This window comes from Eumetopias jubatus, unplaced genomic scaffold, assembly GCF_037043125.1.
Source record: "Eumetopias jubatus isolate StellerSeaLion01/CBP00866 unplaced genomic scaffold, mEumJub1_p1.0 scaffold_13, whole genome shotgun sequence".
Classification (NCBI taxonomy): Eukaryota; Metazoa; Chordata; class Mammalia; order Carnivora; family Otariidae; genus Eumetopias; species Eumetopias jubatus.
The window spans coordinates 15,618,322-15,637,975 of record NW_028274819.1 but is presented as its reverse complement, the minus strand read 5'-3'; the positions used below and the strand labels follow the sequence as shown (position 1 = coordinate 15,637,975).

The 19,654-nt window shown below is 48.7% G+C and overlaps 4 protein-coding genes across 6 annotated transcripts; 3 read left to right on the top strand and 1 right to left on the bottom strand.

Annotated features, from left to right (window-relative positions):
- On the top strand, window positions 1–9,489 carry PTPMT1 (protein tyrosine phosphatase mitochondrial 1). 2 transcript variants are annotated; one of them, XM_028111183.2, is made up of 4 exons: window positions 1–398; window positions 513–593; window positions 3,450–3,641; window positions 4,956–9,489. In XM_028111183.2, the coding sequence occupies exons 1-4, from the start codon at window positions 3–5 to the stop codon at window positions 5,112–5,114; spliced, it is 828 nt and encodes a 275-aa protein (XP_027966984.1). In that variant the 5' UTR covers window positions 1–2; the 3' UTR covers window positions 5,115–9,489. The 2 variants fall into 2 exon arrangements, with proteins under 2 accessions (XP_027966984.1, XP_087874161.1); XM_088018035.1 differs by lacking the exon at window positions 3,450–3,641.
- Window positions 5,911–11,518, bottom strand: KBTBD4 (kelch repeat and BTB domain containing 4). Its single transcript, XM_028111186.2, has 4 exons — window positions 11,374–11,518; window positions 9,918–10,535; window positions 8,494–8,600; window positions 5,911–8,052 (listed from the first exon to the last, which is right to left on the bottom strand). Exons 2-4 carry the CDS (start codon window positions 10,504–10,506, stop codon window positions 7,192–7,194), a joined length of 1,557 nt encoding a protein of 518 aa, XP_027966987.1. The 5' UTR covers window positions 10,507–10,535; window positions 11,374–11,518; the 3' UTR covers window positions 5,911–7,191.
- Window positions 11,519–11,612: 94 nt separating this feature from the next.
- NDUFS3 (NADH:ubiquinone oxidoreductase core subunit S3) lies at window positions 11,613–16,831 on the top strand. Its single transcript, XM_028111185.2, has 7 exons — window positions 11,613–11,707; window positions 11,816–11,881; window positions 13,164–13,261; window positions 13,471–13,620; window positions 14,940–15,065; window positions 15,202–15,321; window positions 16,583–16,831. Exons 1-7 carry the CDS (start codon window positions 11,641–11,643, stop codon window positions 16,748–16,750), a joined length of 795 nt encoding a protein of 264 aa, XP_027966986.2. The 5' UTR covers window positions 11,613–11,640; the 3' UTR covers window positions 16,751–16,831.
- A 1,102-nt stretch (window positions 16,832–17,933) lies between these two features.
- FAM180B (family with sequence similarity 180 member B) lies at window positions 17,934–19,602 on the top strand. Of its 2 annotated transcripts, XM_028111126.2 has the most exons (3): window positions 17,934–18,070; window positions 18,911–18,981; window positions 19,207–19,602. In XM_028111126.2, the coding sequence occupies exons 1-3, from the start codon at window positions 17,986–17,988 to the stop codon at window positions 19,600–19,602; spliced, it is 552 nt and encodes a 183-aa protein (XP_027966927.2). In that variant the 5' UTR covers window positions 17,934–17,985. The 2 variants fall into 2 exon arrangements, with proteins under 2 accessions (XP_027966927.2, XP_027966928.2); XM_028111127.2 differs by lacking the exon at window positions 18,911–18,981 and having other exon boundaries at window positions 17,986–18,070; window positions 19,172–19,602.
- The last annotated feature ends 52 nt before the right edge of the window (window positions 19,603–19,654 follow it).

Here is a 19,654-nt window from a genome sequence, read left to right as displayed (position 1 = left end):
CCATGGAGCCGGGCCCAGGGGCCCCGGGCTCTTCCGCGGAGCGCCGGGAGGCCGGGCCCGAAGTCTCGGCGCCCGAGGGGCCCGCGCCGACCGCGTCGCCTTCGTGGGAGGCGGCAGACGACTCGCCGCCCTCGTCCCCGTCGCCCTCGGGGCCCTCCTCGCGGCCGCCGACCTCGAGTTTAGGCGTGGGCAGGTCGCGGCTGCGCCAGGCCGGGTGGGGCGGGATGGCGGCCAGCGCGTTGCTGGAGGCCGGCCTGGCCCGCGTGCTCTTCTACCCGACGCTGCTGTACACGGTGTTCCGCGGGAAAGTGCCAGGCCGGGCGCACCGCGACTGGTACCACCGCATCGACCCCACGGTGCTGCTGGGTGCGCTGCCGCTGCGGAGTATGACGCGCCGGGTGAGCCGCGGCGGGGGAGCCGGGCCGGGAGGCCCGGCCGCGGCGGAACTGGGAGCCGGCGAGAGCCGCCCGCGCCTCGGCGGCCCTTTCTGAGCCCCCTCTTTGCCTCGGCAGCTGGTACAGGACGAGAACGTGCGCGGGGTGATCACCATGAACGAGGAATATGAGACGCGGTTCCTGTGTAACTCCTCAAAGGTGAGGGGCTGGGAGCGGGGCAGGGACAAGGGCAGGGGCAACCGCCAGCCCCGTCCACTACCCTGGCTGGGCCTGGGACGGGGGGGCGGCGGGGGGAAGGTCGGGGGAGAGGGAGCTGCAAGCTGCAGGTGACAGTGCTCCAGGGACACGTGCCCCAGGCTTTTCCGCCTCTTCAAGAGGAGGGTCCGCCCTCTAAGCTTAAATGGCTGTGGCTGGAGGTAGAAACTAATTGTGAAAGGGAAACCGATGTGAAAGGCATTTAAAAGTAGTTGACAAAGTCTGACTACTCCTTTGTGCACAAATGTATTCTTAATTTCCGTAAATCAAGTCAGTAACCAAATCGAAAGGCAATTTTTCGATGGCTTGCTGATTTCATTCATTCAAACACTTACTGAGCACTATCAAGCACTGCCTTAGGCATTCAAGATGAAGACCCTATACTCTCTAAGAAGAAAAGCCACCCTCCGAGTCCCCAAGTATGTTTATCATAAAACAACCACTTGAAAAATTGCATAGGCTTCATTTGGCATTGATTTTATTCATATGTTAACGATAAAGCGGAACTCCAAAGTATTGTCATAAGAGTTCAGACCTAAAACAATTTTCATTAAGTTTCAATACTTGTTTGTGTAACTCTCCACACGGTTATTAGACATTGCACTATCTTTATATAAAGATGTTGCCCTGGGATGCCTGAGTGGCTTAGTCGGTTAAGCATGGGACTCTTAATTTGGCTCAGGTCATGATCTTAGGGCTTGAGATCAGCCCCACCTCTGGCTCCCTTTTGGATGTGGAGCCTTCTTAAGATTGTCTCTCTCCCTCCCCTCCCCATGTCAAATAAATAAATAACAATGTTGCCCTATCTTTATCGTGTTGACATCTATCAGCACTACACAATCATCTTTCTTGTTTACTGATACAACCTGATGAAGAGGCTATTATTTCAACCGGTAGGTTTTTTTGTAACCTTAGAAATGGACTCACATTTAAAATATATTCATTAGTGATGACATACATTTTTAGGAAATGGATAACAGTTCCTTGGATTTCCCAGAGTACTTTGCTACAAGGCCTCAGGAATTATTAGCCACAATGTTAAATGTTCTTTAGTGTGGTCAGTCCTGTGGAGTAAATCACAAAAAGTCCTTGGGTCTGAGGCATTGACACTTGTATGATGGAGCTATATTATCCAACTAGCCTAGAGAAAAGAAATCTCCACGGCAGTGGTTCTCACATTTTTATTTTTTTTTAAGATTTTATTTATTTGAGAGAGAGAATGAGATAGAACATGAGAGGGGGGAGGGTCCAAGGGAGAAGCAGACTCACTGCTGAGCAGGGAGCCCGATGCGGGACTCAATCCCAGGACTCCAGGATCATGACCTGAGCCGAAGGCAGTTGCTTAACCAACTGAGCCACCCAGGCGCCCATGGTTCTCACATTTTAATAAGCATAAATATTGTCTGGCAGTCTTGTTAAAATAGTAGATACCTAGGTACAACCCCCCAGAAATTCTGACTTAGGAACTTTAGGGTGGGATCCAGGAATCTGAAGAGTTAGCAAACTCCCGAGGTATTTCTGGCATAATTGATGCAAAGGCCCATGCTGCAAAACTGCTGTTTTTTGTTAGTTTCATGAGCAGTATGAAATATTGACCTTCACTCAGTCATAAAGTCTTTGGTTCCAACTAAGTAGCTTCACTCATTAGCTGGAGCCTATTTGGAGTCTTTTTTTTTTTTTTTTAAAGATTTTACTTTTTAAGTAATCTATACCCACGATGGGACTTGAATTCACAACCAGATCATAAGTCGCATGCTCTACCAACTGAGCCAGACAGGCACCACCTTATCTGGAGTCTTACAGGCAAAAAAGGGGGAAAAGAAAAAGAAAAGCTTGATATGACAGAGGCCTTATTTCTTCTATCACTTATTCTTTTCCTTTTCTGAAGTGAAAATGTACTAACAAAGGTAGGTGTGTTGTTTTAATTTTAAAATGGTAACTCTATTTTCTGCCGTGTACTCTCCCAAAAAAAAAAAAAGTGGCAAAGAGGGGCTCAGTCGTTAAGCGTCTGCCTTGGGCTCAGGTCATGATCCTAGGGTCCTGAGATTGAGCCCCACATCAGGCTCCCTGCTCTGCAGGAAGCCTGCTTCTCCCTCTCCCACTCCCCCTGCTGGTGTTCTGTCTCACTGTCTCTCTCTGTCAAATAAATTTAAAAATCTTAAAAAAAAAAAAGTGGCAAAGAGACTTATAGACAGAGAAATAGAAAACTCTTGCAAAATACAGTAGTCCAGCCCTGCAGCTGGGTCACTGCACGGGTGCCAAGATTATGCAAAAACAGTTACACAACTTTTGCAGATGAATTTTATACAGGTAATATTTTGCAGCTAAAGATTCAAATACCCGGGGGCGCCTGGGTGGCTCAGTCGTTGACTGTCTGCCTTCAGCTCAGGTCGTGATCCCAGGGTCCTGGGATCCAGCCCTGCATCAGGCTCCCTGCTCAGCAGGGAGTCTGCTTCTCCCTCGCCCTCTGCCTGCCGCTCTCCCTATTTGCGCTTTCTGTCAAATAAATAAATAAAATCTTAAAAAAAAAAAAAACTCAAATACCCAAGGGGTACTTTAGGAACATTTTAAATCTTGAACATAATTCTAATTCAGTAGCACAGCTGTTGTTTGATGAAAGACCAATCATGCAGGTCAGCCATTTTAAAGACATCTCTCTAAGAAATTTCTTAAGTATATCCACATTGTAGTAAACCCTAAGCTTCCTTGTTATTTTGCTATCTCTCGGGAGCCTGTATTCATACTACTCATATCAGGCTTTTTTCATTCTCTTTTTTATGCTGGCGGACCTGGTTCCAGGAATGGAGGAACGTAGGAGTCGAGCAGCTGCGCCTCAGCACAGTAGACATGACTGGAGTCCCAACCTTGGCTAACCTCCAGAAGGGAGTCCAGTTTGCTCTCAAGTACCAGGCGCTGGGCCAGTCTGTCTACGTGCATTGTAAGGCTGGGCGCTCCAGAAGTGCCACTATGGTGGCAGCATATCTGATTCAGGTAGGAAAGGTCTTTCTGGACTGGTCTATTCATAGCATATTTCTAGAACTTCAGTGGTGTGGTCTACTGGAAGGCCTTGCTGGAAGGAGCCATGTCCCCAATTTCTGGCTGTTGGGAGGTGGAAAGCACCTGAAGTTTGCAGATAGGCTGACCTCTGGCTTTGCCACCTAACGGCCGTGTGACCTTAGGCAAAAGTGGCTTCCCCTCTCTGATCCTCAAACTAAATGTGTCATGAAGCTTGAATGAGAAAGTATGTCAAGCACTGACCTACCTACAACAGGCACTCAAAAAATGAAGTTGCAAAGGATGTTAACACCAGTAAAAGACTAAAATAAAAGCATTTTTTATAAATAGCACGTCAGGAAATCTAGTACTGTAGATAGTAGTGCTGGTCATTTACAGCTCTGTAGGACTCAAGATTTCTTGAAGTATTTCAGAATAAAGTTCCAGACATTAGTTTCTAGAAACAGAGGATCCAATGGAATTTTGTCTATCACTTTATGATTGGCAGGTGTGAGGCTTTTAAGAATATTTATAAGCAAATACTCTCTAGTCCATTACTCCCTGTTACACAACTCCCAACTTAAATCATTTTTTTGTTACCTGTCTGGCCCCTGTAGAACATTTACTAAGTTATATGGATAGTTTAAGGAAAAAGGAAATGTAGAGATAACAGGCCTGGCTTTGAGTTACTGTGGACTGGTATGTGATTTAACAGTATTAAAGCTCTGATCATTAGGACTCCATTTACTGGAAATGGGTTCTCAGGAGGGTATTTTGGACTTGGTGAGAATTGACCCAGCTGGGCTTGAAATCTGTAGTTTCTTGGTTTTGTAGAGTTCTAAACCAATAGGTATCCTTAGGATACAAAGATAACTCTCTTACTTAAATCTAAAAAGTGCTGTTTTCCTAGCCATGATGACCAGTTGAATAAAAACATCTACCATATACTATCTCCAGGAAACTTATAACCAACTGCCCAGCTCCCAGAGGACATCTAATAGGCCTATGCAGGCTTGAATTAGGATCTCAGCTTTGCATGTTCAACTTTCTTTTTCCAGGGTTTGGCAGAGCAAGAATTAGGTAGAAAGACTGACTTGTCCGCTCAGCCTATTGCAAAGTATTTTGGGACTGGTTAACTGAGGGGGTTATACTACCCCCCCATTTATAATATATGGGGCATGTTTTTTAATGCCCCTCCCCAAAATGAAGTTTTTAAAATAATGAAATTCTGAGAGTCCATTAGCACATTATTAGGTCAAGGACACCTTAACACCTGCTTTCTTTCTCTGATTTCCCAATCCTGTACTTCAGGTGTACAACTGGAGTCCAGAGGAGGCTATAAGAGCCATCACCAAGATCCGGTCACACATCCACATCAGATCTGGCCAGTTGGAAGTTCTCAAAGAGTTCCACAAGGAGATTACTGCAGGGGCAGCAAAGGATAAGACTGGTCACACATCACAGATGTGAAATACACAGATTAGAAAGAACTCAAGACAACCCTGCTTGCTATAGATTCAAATAGTTTTAACAGGACCAAGGGGGATAAAGCCCGGACTTGACATAGCAGAAATGTGCTAAGTAATGGATAATTTTGCTCCTTTTGTCTTGTTTCACTTTCCTGAAGTAACACTGTTGTATGCCTGGAGAGATTTAGTGTGGCTTCAATTCACTGGCTATGGGGATATGGGATGAGGGTCCTTGTTTTCTCGAAGAGGGTCAAAGAAATCTATTGTGTATCTAACGCTGTGCCCAATGATATTTAGCACGACTCAAAAACATTTAACACTGGGAAAAGAGGAGAAATACTCAGCTCAGACTCTTTGCCACTGTCAGACCCCAATTCATGGGCCCCATGGGGCTCTCCTCCCCTTTTGGCGCAGTGATCCTGTATGTAGAAAAGGAAGTACAGGATCCAGTCAGTATTGTGGCGCATATGTAATCCATTTACCTTAGGGAATCACTCCTTCAGAATTCAAAACAGACACACATATCCCTTCCAAAACTTTTATTTGTATGAACAGTTCCTAGCTCTTGGCTTACCTTAGTGCTTTTAAAAGAGTAAAGACCTTATATATTTAAATTTGAAAAAAATTTCTGCTATTAATCAGAAATAATACTTTCTACTTCTTTCTGGATTACTCCTTGGAGTAAGCCCGAAATAAAACCAAACTGTTGGGCGCCTGGGATCAAGTCCCGCATCAGGCTCCCTGCTCTTTGGGGAGTCTGCTTCTCCCTCTGCCCCTCCCCCCACTCGTTCTCTCTCTCTCTCTCAAATAAATCTTAACCCCCCCCCAAAAAAACCCAACAAAGTGTTCACTGGGTATCTAACCCAAAGATACAAATGTAGTGATCCGAAGGGGTATGTGCACCCCAATGTTTATAGCACCAATGTCCGCAATAGCCAAACTATGGAAAGAGCTCAGATGTCCATCGACTGATGAATTAATGAAGATGTGGTATACACACACACACACACACACACACACACACACACACACAATGGAATATTACACAGTCATCAAAAAATGAAATCTTGCCATTTGCAACGATGTGGGTAGAACTAGAGAGTATTATGCTAAGTGAAATAAGTCAATCAGAGAAAGACAATTATCATGTGATCTCAATGATATGCAGAATTTAAGAAATAAGGCAGAGGATCATAGGGGAAGAGAGGAAAAAATGAAACAAGACGAAAACAGGGAGACAAACCATAAGAGACTCTTAATCTTAGGAAACAAACAGGCTTGCTGGAGGGGAGGGGGTGAGGGGATGGGGTGGCTGCGTGATGGACACTGGGGAGGGTATGTGTTGTGGTGAGCACTGGGCGTTGTGTAAAACTGATGAATCACAGAGCTGTATCCCTGAAACAAAAAATACAGTCTAAAGAAAAATTAAAAATAAATAAATAAATAGCATGTATACTGAGGGAAAAAAGAAAAAAAAACACACAAAAAAAACCCAAACCAACAAACAAAAAAATCCCCAGTGTTCATTTCCTGACAGGTGAGAAAACACAAGATGCAGTGTCCTGAATTCTAGAGTTGGTGCTTGCTGGTGAAGGACACCTTCAGCTTAGACCATTCTCCCAACCAAAGCCTGAAGGAAAACTCTAACACCTAATTCTTTGTGGGAAAATTATCAACTAGCCACTTTGCAGGTTATAAAAAAAAGGAAGATGGGGGCATCTTTCCTTCTGTCGTGGATCAGAGGTGCCTCTACCTAACATTGATCAGGGAATAGGTGGCTGTGCCTACGGTCTGAGAACTGGCTTACTCAGAGCCATCTGCAGTGAGGCACAGGATTACCAGGGGACGGCAGAGGGCCGGCTGGCCTACTCTTGGAGCAGCCAGCTGAGCAGCATCGGTCTAAAAAGCCCCAAAGGGAACACCCCTGTGGGTTCAGGAAGGACTGAGGTGCTGCCCTTTCTAACATGTGCCAAAAAAATAACATAGTACTCTGATCAGGGCCCCAGGGACTTTGAATTTGGATGGATAGGTGCCAGAAAATGGGAGGGCAGAAGTCAGCTGCTCTTCCCCCCACAGCCTTAGGCCAACACAAACTGCACATTAGTAAGTAGCACCTTAATGCCTCTGGTGACAGTTACAGCTGAAGTGGCAGGGTCAAGCTTGTAGGTGTTGGCATCCCCCTTTTTATATCGGTCCCGAAAAACATAGATGCTCCCATTACAGCTGGCGATCTTCCAGAGGGATGGGGCAGAGCTCCAGGCCTCAGGAAGGCAAAGTCGGGTAAAGCTGTCTAGCAGGGGATTGTAGCACACCAGGGAGTCCCCTTCAGCCACGATGAACACCAGATCCTTATGCACAGCTGCGTGCATGTGACCTGCGAAGGGCAGAACATAGGGCTTCACATGGCATTTGTCTGTCTCTGTGTCAAAACACTGGATGAGTCGGGAGGGTTTGGTAAAGAAGTCCAGGTCATTCTCCTCCCCGCCCAGTAAGTAGATGATCCCGTTAAGGTTGGCACCAGCGGCCCCTGACACAGCCACCTCTAGCTGGGTTGTCTCTGTCCAGACATTATCACCTACCCGATAATAGATAACTGCATTGGAGAGGGTATCCTGCAGTGTCTTGCCACCCAGTGAATATATAGCATCTTTCCCGGGCACAGACACCAGGGTGTGCTGGAGCCGGTCCCGGGGCAAAGGTGCACACCATTCCCAGTCCACAGTGGCATTGTTGCACTTCCACATGCGCCGTGGGATGGACCCTCCCACCACGTATAAGTCTCCACCATGCTTACAGGCTGCAGTGATCTGGTGGCACAAGCTGTTTTGGCCACTTACACTGATGGAGTCATCTTCTGCACAGTGTAAGGACACAGCCAACGAGTGGGTACGAGATGACTCTTTCCCGATCAGGTAAATGTGCACATTCTCCCCGATCTCCTATTGGCAAAATTAAAATCATAGATGACATCTATCAGTTCTAGGCTAAGGCTCAGCTGAGAAGCCTACCCTTAAGGTTCTGGACCGCACACTTGTATCCTGCTCTAAACCTACTTCCCTTGAGTTACTGTGTGCCATTCTGACTGTCCTCCAATCATTTTCTTTCAGGCATTTTATGCTGGGGCAGAGAATCTGTTGCTCTCATCCTGAGCTGGTGCTTTAGAAAAAAAGGTGCTTAGGAAGCGCAATGGTAAAAGTAGTTCTCTCAAGGAACTTTGTGGAGCTCAGAGGCTGGTGTCTGGGCTCATGCACACATCCTCTTCCCCGGTTCTTAACTTTGAGCCAGAGATGACTCATTAACCAGCTAACAATGAGGCCAGACCAATAGCTGGAATGCACAGATATTATGGTGTCCCAACCCTAAAGAGAAATCTGCCTTACCTTCAAGCTAGTTCTCAGTGACTCTGCAAAAGCCTCTCTTTCTTCTTTATTGAAATTGATCCAGGCTTCTATTGCCTCTGTTGGGTTCTGGGAACATGGAACTCCATCTGTGAGAGTCAGAGGAAAGACAGTCGATGGCAATCTAACAATCCAAAAGGGAAATTTAAAGCCACTGTGAATCACTTTGTTGGACTATCACCGTGTGTGTGTGTGTGTGTGTGTGTGTGTAAGAAATTAACCTAAATTGCATACCTCACTTGCAGGGTCACAATTGTTTTTTGTTTGTTTCCTTTTTAAAGATTTATTTACTGGGCACCTGTGTGATTCAGTTGGTTTAGCATCTCACTCTTGGTCTGGGCTCAGGTCATGATCTCATGGTCATGGGATCAAGCCCCATATGGGGCTCTCTGCTCAGTGCATAGTCTGCTTCAGATTCTTTCTCCCTCTCCCTCTGCCCTTCCCACTTGCACCCTCACACAATGGCACTCTCTTTCTAAAAGAAATAAAATCTTTAAAAATTTTTATTTATTTATTTGAGAGAGAGAGCACGCATGAGCGGGGGGGGGGCAAAGGGAGAGGGAGAGAGAATCTCAAGCAGACTCTTTGCTGAGTGCAGAGCCCCACACTAGGCTTGATCCCACAACACAAAGACCAGGACCTGAGCTGAATCCAAGAGAACAAGACTCACCGACTGAGTCACCCAGGCGCCCCCAGGGTCAGGATTGTTATGTAAAGTGGGCCCATCACTTAAAATGTTTGTTATGTAAATATCTTGACTCATCATCAATTTACTTAGGTAACCAGTCCCACAGGTACAGGCAAAGTGCAGGATAGATGAGAACATTTATACACAAAACAGCTCCTCACTACCTTTTGGTTTTATTTTTTTTTAATTCAATACTTGTATATAGTTGACCCTTAAAAAACAGGGATTTGAAATGTGTGGGTATACTTATATGTGGATTTTTTTCAATAAATGTAGTACAGTATTGCAAATGTATTTTCTCTTCCTTATGATTTTCCTACTAACATTTTCTTTTCTCTAGTTTCATTAATTGATTGCTTATGTTATTGATAATGCTTCCTGTTAATAGCAGGGTATTTGTGAAGTTTTGGGGGGAGTCAGAATTATATATGGATTTTGACTGTGCAGAGGTCGCAGTCCTCATCCCCACATTGTTCAGGGGTTAACTGTATATCGCAAAGTACTGCTTTTATTTTCCAGGGTTCTTGCTCTGGAAAGGACTGCCTAGGACAGCAGCTAAATCTCACCTCAGTCTCTCAAAAGGGATCTAAATTCTTACCAGGAATAATAATGTAAATTAATACCAGGAAGCCTGAAGATTCCTTTCTCCTGAACTAGAAGCTCCACTAAACATCATACCCAAGTAGTTGAGTATGGTGTGCCCCCTCCCTCAACTTACCCGAGATGATATCAGTTAGTAGATGGTGGGGCAGGTGGAGAAATTCCTCTGTGCTCTGCAGCTGGGCCAGGTGGGCCTTGGCACAGTGTTTGGCAGCAGTGTAGAGCTCAGGATCACTGTGCCTATCTGCCAGCCACATCACCTGAAGGCAGTTCCCCACCTGCACTGTGCGGGCCAAAAACCGAGAACATTCCTCAAAGAGAGATGTCAGCTGATACATGTCTGACACCTCATAAATTTCCTGCAGCTCTTCAGCTCGAAGTTTCACGGTCCCATGGTAGATATAATCAACCAAGAGCTGGAAAACAGATTCACTGACATCCTGCAGTACAATCACTCGGTTGTGAGCCTCCTTCAGGTTGGAAGTGAACATGGACCGGAAAAAGCAGCTCTGAGCTGAGAGGACCAGCCGGTGGAGCTGAAACTCCCGGCCTTCCACTGAAATGGTGACATCAGCAAAGAGCTCTTCCTCCAGACACAGTTTCATGATGCCCTGAGCCACACGGCCGGAGTGTGACCTATCTTTGAAAGTGTAGTTCACAAAGTAGTTTTCATCCATGGATGCTCCAGGCTCCTCTGGTGATTCCATGGTAGCCAACTTCTCTCTCTGCCAGCTGTCTGCAAAGCAACACCACCCTGAGTAATGGGGAATCCCCAGTCTTTGAATCCAACTGTTCAATTCAGGGAGGGAGAAGATAAAAGTGACAGCAAAGTAGGCGGAGATTGACCTTAGTCCTAATGACCTCTCGGAAGCTCTCCTTCAACCAAAGCTGAGTTCATTCTGCAGTGCACTCCATCCCTAATGAAATCAATAAAATTTCCTACTCTGGGTGTTTCCCTAAGAAAACAGAATATTCCTTTCCATGATGTAACAAAAGGCTTGGTATTTAGGCCAACACGTGAAAGCAAGGCGCTGGATGAAGCCTATGATCTTAAGCCTGGCAAAAAGCCTTACTAACCAAATGACTATTGGGCACAAAACTAGTGAGGCTCTGAGCAGCAGAACCCGACAAAATAGACCCCCGTGTTCTTGTGGACAAGGTCCCTCTTCCCCCACGCATGGAGTTCAGACCTTCCAAAATGAGGCTTGGCCTGGGACATCTGTTAGCCCCACATTTTCTCTTTCCTGCTTCTCTCCTGCACTTCCCTGCTCGCCCTAATGACTCCCCAGGACTCCGTCCCAGAACGCGAGACGAAGCCCAGCCGTCCTCAGCCCGGTTCAAGAGTAGGCCCAGCGCCTTGAGTCGCCTAGGAAACGGTGGCTAGGGAAACCGTTCTTCTCTCTCTCTCTCTCTCTCTCTCTCCCTCTCTCTCCCTCTCCCCAACACCCCGCCCCCGGCTCCTCTCCACGCCCCCTCCCGGCGCCCGCGGGCCCCAGTCAAAAGCTTAGCTCGGGGGGCGGGGGCGGGGAGTGGAATGTGGAACCCAGAACCCCGGCCCCTTCCCCTCCTCTCACCCGTCCGGTTCTTTAGGGTCCTCGCCTTCTCTCCAGCCTCTGCTACACCAGTCTAGGACCACGTTCACCTCACGGTTTGCCCACCTGTCTACCTCGGTTTCTCACCTGCCTACCCTTTCATTCTGAAGCCCGGAATCCGGAACCTCTGCTTTCGGCCCCGCGTCTGCCCGGAAGAAAAATCGGACGTACACTTCCGCTTCCGGTCCGTGCCCTTGGGGCTCCGTGCCCTGTGGGTCTTGCCTTGCCTGCCTGGTTGCATCCCGGAACATGGCGGCGGCGGCGGCGGCGAGGGGGTGGTGGCGGGGGCTAGTGGGGTCCGTGGCGCTGGCCAGGGGTAAGCCAGGGGCAGCTGGCTGAGGCCCAGGGCGGGAGCGGAGGCGCGCTTAGCGCAGGGAGCCCATTAAGCTTCACCTTGCGCTTGTCTTTTTATCTTCCGGTGCAGGGGCCGGGCGACCCTCGGTGCTGTTGCTGCCGGTGAGGAGGGAAAGCGCCGCGGCCGACACGCGCCGTGAGTATGTGCGGGCCGGGCCCTTCTCGGGACTACAGGCGGGGGACCCTTCATTCTTTTCGTCAGGTGTTTGCCTCCTGCCCTGGGATGCCCTTCCCTGTGTCCTCTGGCAGATCTCTGCTTGTGGAAACCTGACTGCAGTAGGCCTCATTCTGCGAGCAGAATCGGGCTCTCCCTGTGTCCTTATGTCTCCCTGTTCTGGCCCTGATTACTGCTTGTCCGTTTCCATGATTCTTTTTCTCTCTGATTAAACTGTCAGCTCTTTGAGAGCAAGAAACAGCGTTTGGGTCTTAGAGTCCTGTTAAGATAGTTCGCATTGAGTGCTAGGTTGTGTGCTAGGCAGCTTGCTAAGTGATTTAGCGAATGATTTTATTTAGTCTTCAGAACAATATTATGAGGTAGATAGCATTGTGATCCTCTTGCTATAGATGAGGAGACAATTCAGAGAAGTAACTTGTCCAGAGTCACAGAACTAGTGAGTGACAGAGCAGTCCTGCCTGCTGCCAAAGGCAGAGAACACTTAACCACGGTGTGTGCAACCTATGATGTGTGGGTACTCAGTGATGGAGGGATGCGTGAATGGATGTATGGAGATATATTACAATCAACATAAGCAGATTGGGAGTCAGGAGACCTGGCATTTCCTCCTTTTGGACTTCAGTTTCCTTATCAGTGGGCGGGAAAAAAATTTTTTTTTAAAGATTTTATTAATTAGAGAGAGCGACACATAGAGAGCATGAACAGGGAGGAGAGGGAGAAGCAGGCTCCATCCCAGAACCCTAGGATCATGACCTGAGCCAAAGGCAGACGCTTAACCAACTGAACCACCTAGCCCCCCCCCCAAAAGGTTTCAACTAGATAATCTTTGAGGGCTCTTCAGCCCTGAAGTTCTTAGCTTGAGAACCTGTTGTGAGCCAGGTGCTAAGGAGATAACAGAGAAGCAAACGTTCTGGCTCCCACCCTTAATGAGTTCCTGGTCTGGTAAGAGTTGAGATAATATGCTGCTTTAGTAGAAATGCAGGCGTTGTGAAGGAAGAACCAGGGAATAGCTTTGAGAAGCGGCAAATACCCCAATTGCAGTAATAAGAAGCGTCTTTGTGGACTCTGTAGGTGACATTTTTCCTAAGTTTTCCCTGGATGAGGAACCCTCCACCCTCACCTTCTTCAAGGTTCTGCAGGGAGCCCTGCTGGGAGGCAACACCCCTTGGGAGCCCAAGAGACTGAATGCAGGCGTGGCTGCTGCCTTCTCCATTCCTCTGTTAAATATGCCTTCTCCTTCCAGCCACTGTCAGACCACGGGATGATGTGGCCCACAAGCAGCTCTCAGCTTTTGGAGAGTATGTGGCTGAAATCCTGCCCAAGTATGTCCAACAAGTTCAGGTAATATTCACAACCGTGGTTTGGTCATGGGTCAAGAAAGAACCATGTTCTCAGGGTCTGTAGGAGTAGGCAGCCTGGTATGAAAGAAACCAGTCTCTTCTATCCCACTTGGACTTTTTTTTCTGTCTTAAACCAGGAGACTCCATCTGAAGTTAGCTGCTCTCTCAATAGCTCTTTGTTCCTTCTTTTTTCTCTTTCTGTATTTGCAGGTGTCTTGCTTCAATGAGTTAGAGATCTGTATCCATCCTGATGGAGTCATCCCAGTGCTGACTTTCCTTAGGGATCACACCAATGCACAGTTCAAATCCTTGGCTGACTTGACAGCAGTGGACATCCCTACTCGGCAGAATCGTTTTGAGGTCAGTCAGGAAATTTGAGAAGATTTGGTGGGTAAAGAAAAGGCTTGTGTGTCTTAGGGTGATAGCTACCAATGGGAACCATAGGCCTCCTTAGTTTTAGTTCAGGTCAAACAATACAACGATACAAACAATGCCACACAGCAGTTAAACTAGGGCCTCAAATCAAGCAAACCTCAAGTTTGAATCCTAGCTCTGCCACTAATAGGCTACGTGACTTCAGACATTTTGTTTAGTCTTTTTTTTTTTTAAGATTTTATTTATTTGACAGAGAAAGAAACAGCGAGAGAGGGAACACAAGCAGGGGGAGTGGGAGAGGGAGAAGCAGGCTTCCCACAGAGCAGGGAGCCCGATGCGGGGCTCGATCCCAGGACCCCGGGATCATGACCTGAGCCAAAGGCAGACACCCAACGACTGAGCCACCCAGTGCCCCTTGTTTAATCTAAGCTTAAGATTTTTTTTTTTTTTAAGATTATTTATTTGTTTGAGAGAGCACACACATGCACAAACGGGGTAGGGACAGAAGGAGAGGGAGAAGCAGACTCCCTGCTGAGTGGGGAGCCTGATCCCAGGACCCTGAGATCATGAACCTTGGTTCAAAGTCAGATGCTTAACCTATCAAGCCACCCAGGTGCCCCTAAGCTTTAGATTTCTTATGTGCAAAATAAGCATAAAATTGTCCCTACCTCATAGAGTGGTTGTGAGGATGAAATGAGATAGTACGGGTAGATTGCCAGCACGTGGTATGTTCTTAATACGTTTAGCTGTTGATTTTTACTAATCATCTATTTGCCAGATCTTGGGATCAGAGGAGAAGTAGTACCCAATACCTGCCCTCAAGGAGTCCCCCCCCAACTCTAGTGAGGGAGAAGGACACATAAAGGGCTGACCGTGATAACATATAATGCATGGGATGTTAGATGCTCTGAGAACACAGGAGAGGCACTCAGTTCTGTTGGGAGGCTTTGAAGAGAGAGAGAAAGTTAGTGCTGAACCTTCATGGATGACCAAGAGACCAGGAATGAGCCCAGAAAGGATTGGGGCTGGCAGGGGTGGTGGGGGTCCAGTGTCATCCCAGACAAAGGGAATACCATGAGCAAAGGTAAGCATGCTGACATGCTAAGCTATAGCATGGCTTAGGCCTTCAGAAGTAGTTGTAAATATAGGAGGATCTTGAGGTTTTTGAGCTTCAGGACAGAAGACACATTCACAGGTAGAATCCTAACCCACACTGTATCCTCGTCATTGATGTTCTCACTCAGGGACTCCCACCCCAGACTGTGTGGCCATCTTGGTCCTCCAGTTCCTTTTGCTCTCCCTAGATTGTTTACAACCTGCTTTCTCTGCGCTTCAACTCTCGGATCCGTGTGAAGACCTATACAGATGAGCTGACACCCGTTGAGTCCACTGTTTCTGTGTACAAGGCGGCTAACTGGTATGAGAGGGAGGTAAGTTACTAGACATGTTACTAGATAGTAACTCTAGGCCAGAGTTGCAGAATTGGTTGAAACTATTGCATGCAGTGCATCCTCACCCCTGTGTTGGCCATGATGGACTAGTTGCCTGAGGGCCTTTTTTTCCTAGATCTGGGACATGTTTGGAGTTTTCTTTGCTAACCACCCTGACCTAAGAAGGATCCTGACAGACTATGGCTTTGAGGGACATCCTTTCCGGAAAGACTTTCCCCTGTCTGGCTACATTGAGGTAGGACGAACCTTGAAACTGGGGCAGCAGCCTCAGGGAAGGACTGGCAGGGAACATGGTCTGTGTATTGTGGTGGGTCTAAGAGCATAGCCTTGGGGCGGGGAGAACATAGGCTCTGGATTCAAATCCTAGCATTGCTTTTGTAATCTGGGTCCTGTTACTTAATTTCTTTATGACGATTTTCTCAGCTGCAAAATGGTAACAATAGTACTTAACTAATAAGATTTATGGTGAGCTAAATGACTTATGGTTACAGCCTGGTGTCCTGTAAATACTCAGTTGACACCAGCCATTATCAAACATTTTAATGACCAGGGTGACCTTGAGGACACACTTGTCTGTCCACAATATCTAAAAGCAGAGAACCATTTTACCCTGCCCTGGACCTCTGAGAAGGCACCTGACAGGGAAGACACTTAATGTTTAGCCCTTGAGAATGGTCAGAGGCAGGATCAGTAACGTGTGACTACAAGGGCCTTATGAAGAATTCCAGTGCTTTGCTTTACCACCCTTGTGCTACAAGTTGTTCATGAGCAGGAAGATGGTCTACTGCATACATAAACAGTGATTTTGTAGCAAAGTAACTTTTTAGAAATGCTGAGCTAGTAGCAATCCACCCTTTCTCTTCAGTACCCGAAGATGCCTGTTTTCTCAGTGTTTTGCATGGTCTCATTTGCTTCTCCAGCTACTTCTGGTTAGGGAGGGCTACTTCCCTCTCCTTGTTTTCACTGTCTCCCTTATCTGGTTTGCCTCTTCACCGCACCACCTGTTTGTACCTTATCCAGCTGATCCTCCCACCAGGAAAAGCAATGCCAAATTTATTGCCTTGCATCTTGACAGTGATAATGCCAAAGCCACATGGTCTGAACCTGAGTGCTTGCTAGTTTAGGTTCACTCTTTTCAGCCACTGACTTGCTTCCTAATCCTGGGCTGATGCTTACCATTTCCTTATAAGAGTGGGTGGGTGAGCAAAGTCAGTGGTGCTGGAAAAGTTGCTCAGAGCTTATGATGTGGGGATGGTGAGCAGGGGAGCCTGGCTGGGTGAGAGCAGGCCATTTTGGACTAAGGGTGGGATGTGACTTGATCGGTAATACTGAAGTGCATGGAGACTTGCTGACAGAGGCTGGAATAGCACTCAAGGACAGAGAAGTAATGCAGTTGGTGAAGTCACCCATGCCCTTGGGAGCATAGGCTCCTTAGCGGCTCAGTAGCTCTGAACAAGGTCTTCCTCAGTGCTTAAACCTGTCTTTCTCTTCTGCAGTTACGCTATGACGATGAGGTGAAGCGGGTGGTGGCTGAGCCGGTGGAGTTGGCCCAGGAGTTCCGCAAGTTTGACCTGAACAGCCCATGGGAGGCTTTCCCTGCCTATCGCCAGCCCCCTGAGAGTCTCAAGCTTGAAGCAGGAGACAAGAAACCTGAAACCAAGTAGCTCCAAGGAAGGCATGTGGATACTAGAAAGCGTTTTATCTATAACTGAGCATCTCTGTAAATAAAATCCTTAGGTGAATGAGTTCTTGTGTGCTTACCGGTACAAGTGAAGCTTGACTCGGGAGAGGGTTTTTTTTCCCCCCTGTCCCTTAAAGAGAATACCAACCCAGGCATCTCTTTTAGTACAGTTGCAGACATGGTGACCTGCAGGCCTGGATGTACTTCTGAGAGGGATTCTGGAGCTGAGACAGAAAGTTCTCACTGTCCACAGGGCTTAGGATGGGTGTGGCATGGTGTCTCCTGAAAACTGGAGGGCCCTCAACAACTGCAGGAGAAAACCCCTGGTCACAGCAGACTGGTGGCAGCTGATGGGTCGAGGGGTCTAGTGGAACCAGGGAACCCCGCACCCCCATCCCATCCAAGCATCCACAGGGTTCCACGAGCCACAGCTCAGTTTAGAGTCTTGAACCCTGCATCCTGGTCCCCGCTGTCTTAACAGCTCATCACGCTTGGGCTAAGGTAATCTTCCTAGACTCCAGCCAGAGCTGAGAATGTTGTAAGCAAGCAAAGGAAGTCCCAGGGCTGCTGCAGAAGATACTCAGAAGCTGCAGATACGTCTTCTAGGTGACAGGACTCCACCCTAACCAGCCTGGGGTCAGTATGGCACCCGAGGTGCAAGTGCTCAGCTCTGCTGGTCCATGGGACCACGCAGCCAGCCTGCCATGTAGTTGGAGAACCATTGCAATTCCAGAACCAAGCTTTGCAGCTGATGCTTTTGGCTGCCGAGGGGCTCCCTGGAGGCTGGGCTGGGCTGGACTGGGTGTTAGAGCCTGAGCTCAGCTGCAGGATGTTCTGGGGGTGAGGACAGATAGTAAGGTAGTGTTACTGCCTGGGCTCTTTCCTACTTCTTGGGAGGGCCAAGCTAGAGCTATTTGCTACGAAGCACCATTTTTCTAGTAAGCAAGCATCCCGCCCATCTGGACAGGAACAGGCTGAGGGCTTGACAAGCAGGGAGCCAGACTCCTACTGCCAGCAACTAAAGATTCCACGTTTCCATGGGATGGAAAGGTCCTGGGAAGTCAGAGCCAACCCCTCCCTGTTTAGCACTGAAGGCTGACACACAAAATAGGGAACGCCTGAGCAGCCTGCGGTGGAAAGTTGGAGCCGTGCTGTGTGGCGGGTGGATGCAGGAGCAGAGAGCAGCCGGGGAGAGGAAGACTTGGGACGTGGTGGGGCATGGCTGGGACGATGCAGTTCCTGGCTTGGCTAATAGTAACCATCTGCCTTCTCCCTGGGGTGACTACAACCCAGCACCGTCCAGGTACCAGGGCTTTAGGGTGGCGTGGATGGGAGCCAAGGAATGCTGCTGGCTGATAGCAGCTAAAGTCGGTTCTATCTGAACGTAGCGGGGCGTAGGCACTGTGGGCGTGGTACCAGATTAACCTATGCAACAAGGGTAATAGTCTGGGCTCCAACCCTGGAACCAGAAAGGCCCAAGTGAAGGGAGGTAGTTCCAGGTGCCCTCAGTGCCAGCCCTGGACAGAGGTGGACAGTGGCCTTATTCTAGATGTGCAAAGCAGGACCTCTGGACCTGCCCTGGGCTTGGGACCGTCATTCTAAGGGCTGGGCGGCACACCAGAGTGTGAGATGAAGGAAGCTGCAGCAAACAACCTGCCGTGCCTGGCTTCCCTGCCTTTTGCATGATCACTACTGAGGAGCAAGGAAGGAGTAGATTTCTTCCTAAAGGGGTCCTTGACCCTTGGGGAGAGTCACTGGCACTGTTTTAGGTCACATTGTCCCAGATGATTATAGGGAGGGGAAGTGGGAAGTGAAGTGTCTTGTGACCCAATGGTCGAGTTCTCTGCCAAGGGAACTGTAGAAGTTCAAGGAGGAGTCCTGGACATTTGCTGAGGTGGTATCTGGGTTTGGGATGATGATTTGGGGATCACAAGACCTACGCCTGGGAGGCTGAATGTCAATGTGCATGCGTGTGTGTATGTGTGTGTGTGTAAGGGAAGGGGGACATGGGATGGCATTCCTGCTCTTTTGTAGATAGAAGAACCTCTAGGCATTCCTACCAAATAGCTAAGGGGCACTTCTGGAAGGCTGGGGTATTCAGGGTGGAGCTTGGCAGGGGCCTGACTCCTTTCTGCTGCCCCAGGGCAGCCCATGGACAGCGCCAGCGTGGGAGGTGGCCTGCAGGAGCCAGAGGCCCCGGAAGTGATGTTTGAGGTCTTTCCTCCAGCCTGGGATATGGGGGAGGGAGTGTCCAGAGGTCCCTAAGCTTAGGGTTGGGAAGGGGGGATGTCTCAAGCTAGTCCTGCTGGGTGGGGAGGTGGGAGGGTAACCCAGCATGGGTCCTACTGCCTGCTTATGCCCTCCCTGGCCCACTCTTGTTCCCTGCCCTGCCCTGCCCTCCCAGGCCCCAGCCCACCCCTTACATGGCTCCCCTTGCAGCTGCTCTGGGCTGGGCTGGAGCTGGATGTCATGGGGCAGCTGCGTATCCAGGACGAGGAACTGGCATCCACACACCCAGGCCGCCGACTCAGGCTCCTCCTGCAGCAACACGTGCCCAGTGACTTGGAGGGTGTTAAGCAGCGGCTGCGGCGGTTCCAGGACCTGCGGAAAGGGCCTCCTCTTAGCCCTTGGGACTTTGAACATCTGCTCCTCACAGGCCTGTCCTGTGTCTACCGGCTCCATGAGGCTAGTGAGGCTGAAGAGAGGGGTCGCTGGGCTCAGGTCTTCGCCCTGCTGGCACAGGAAACACTCTGGGACCTGTGCAAGGGCTTCTGCCCCCAGGGGCAGCCCCCATCTTTGGGGCCCTGGGCCTTGATCCTTGACCCCTTTCCCTGACTCTCCCCTTCCACCTGCCAACCCACCACTGCCCCCCAACTTGTGGCCCAAG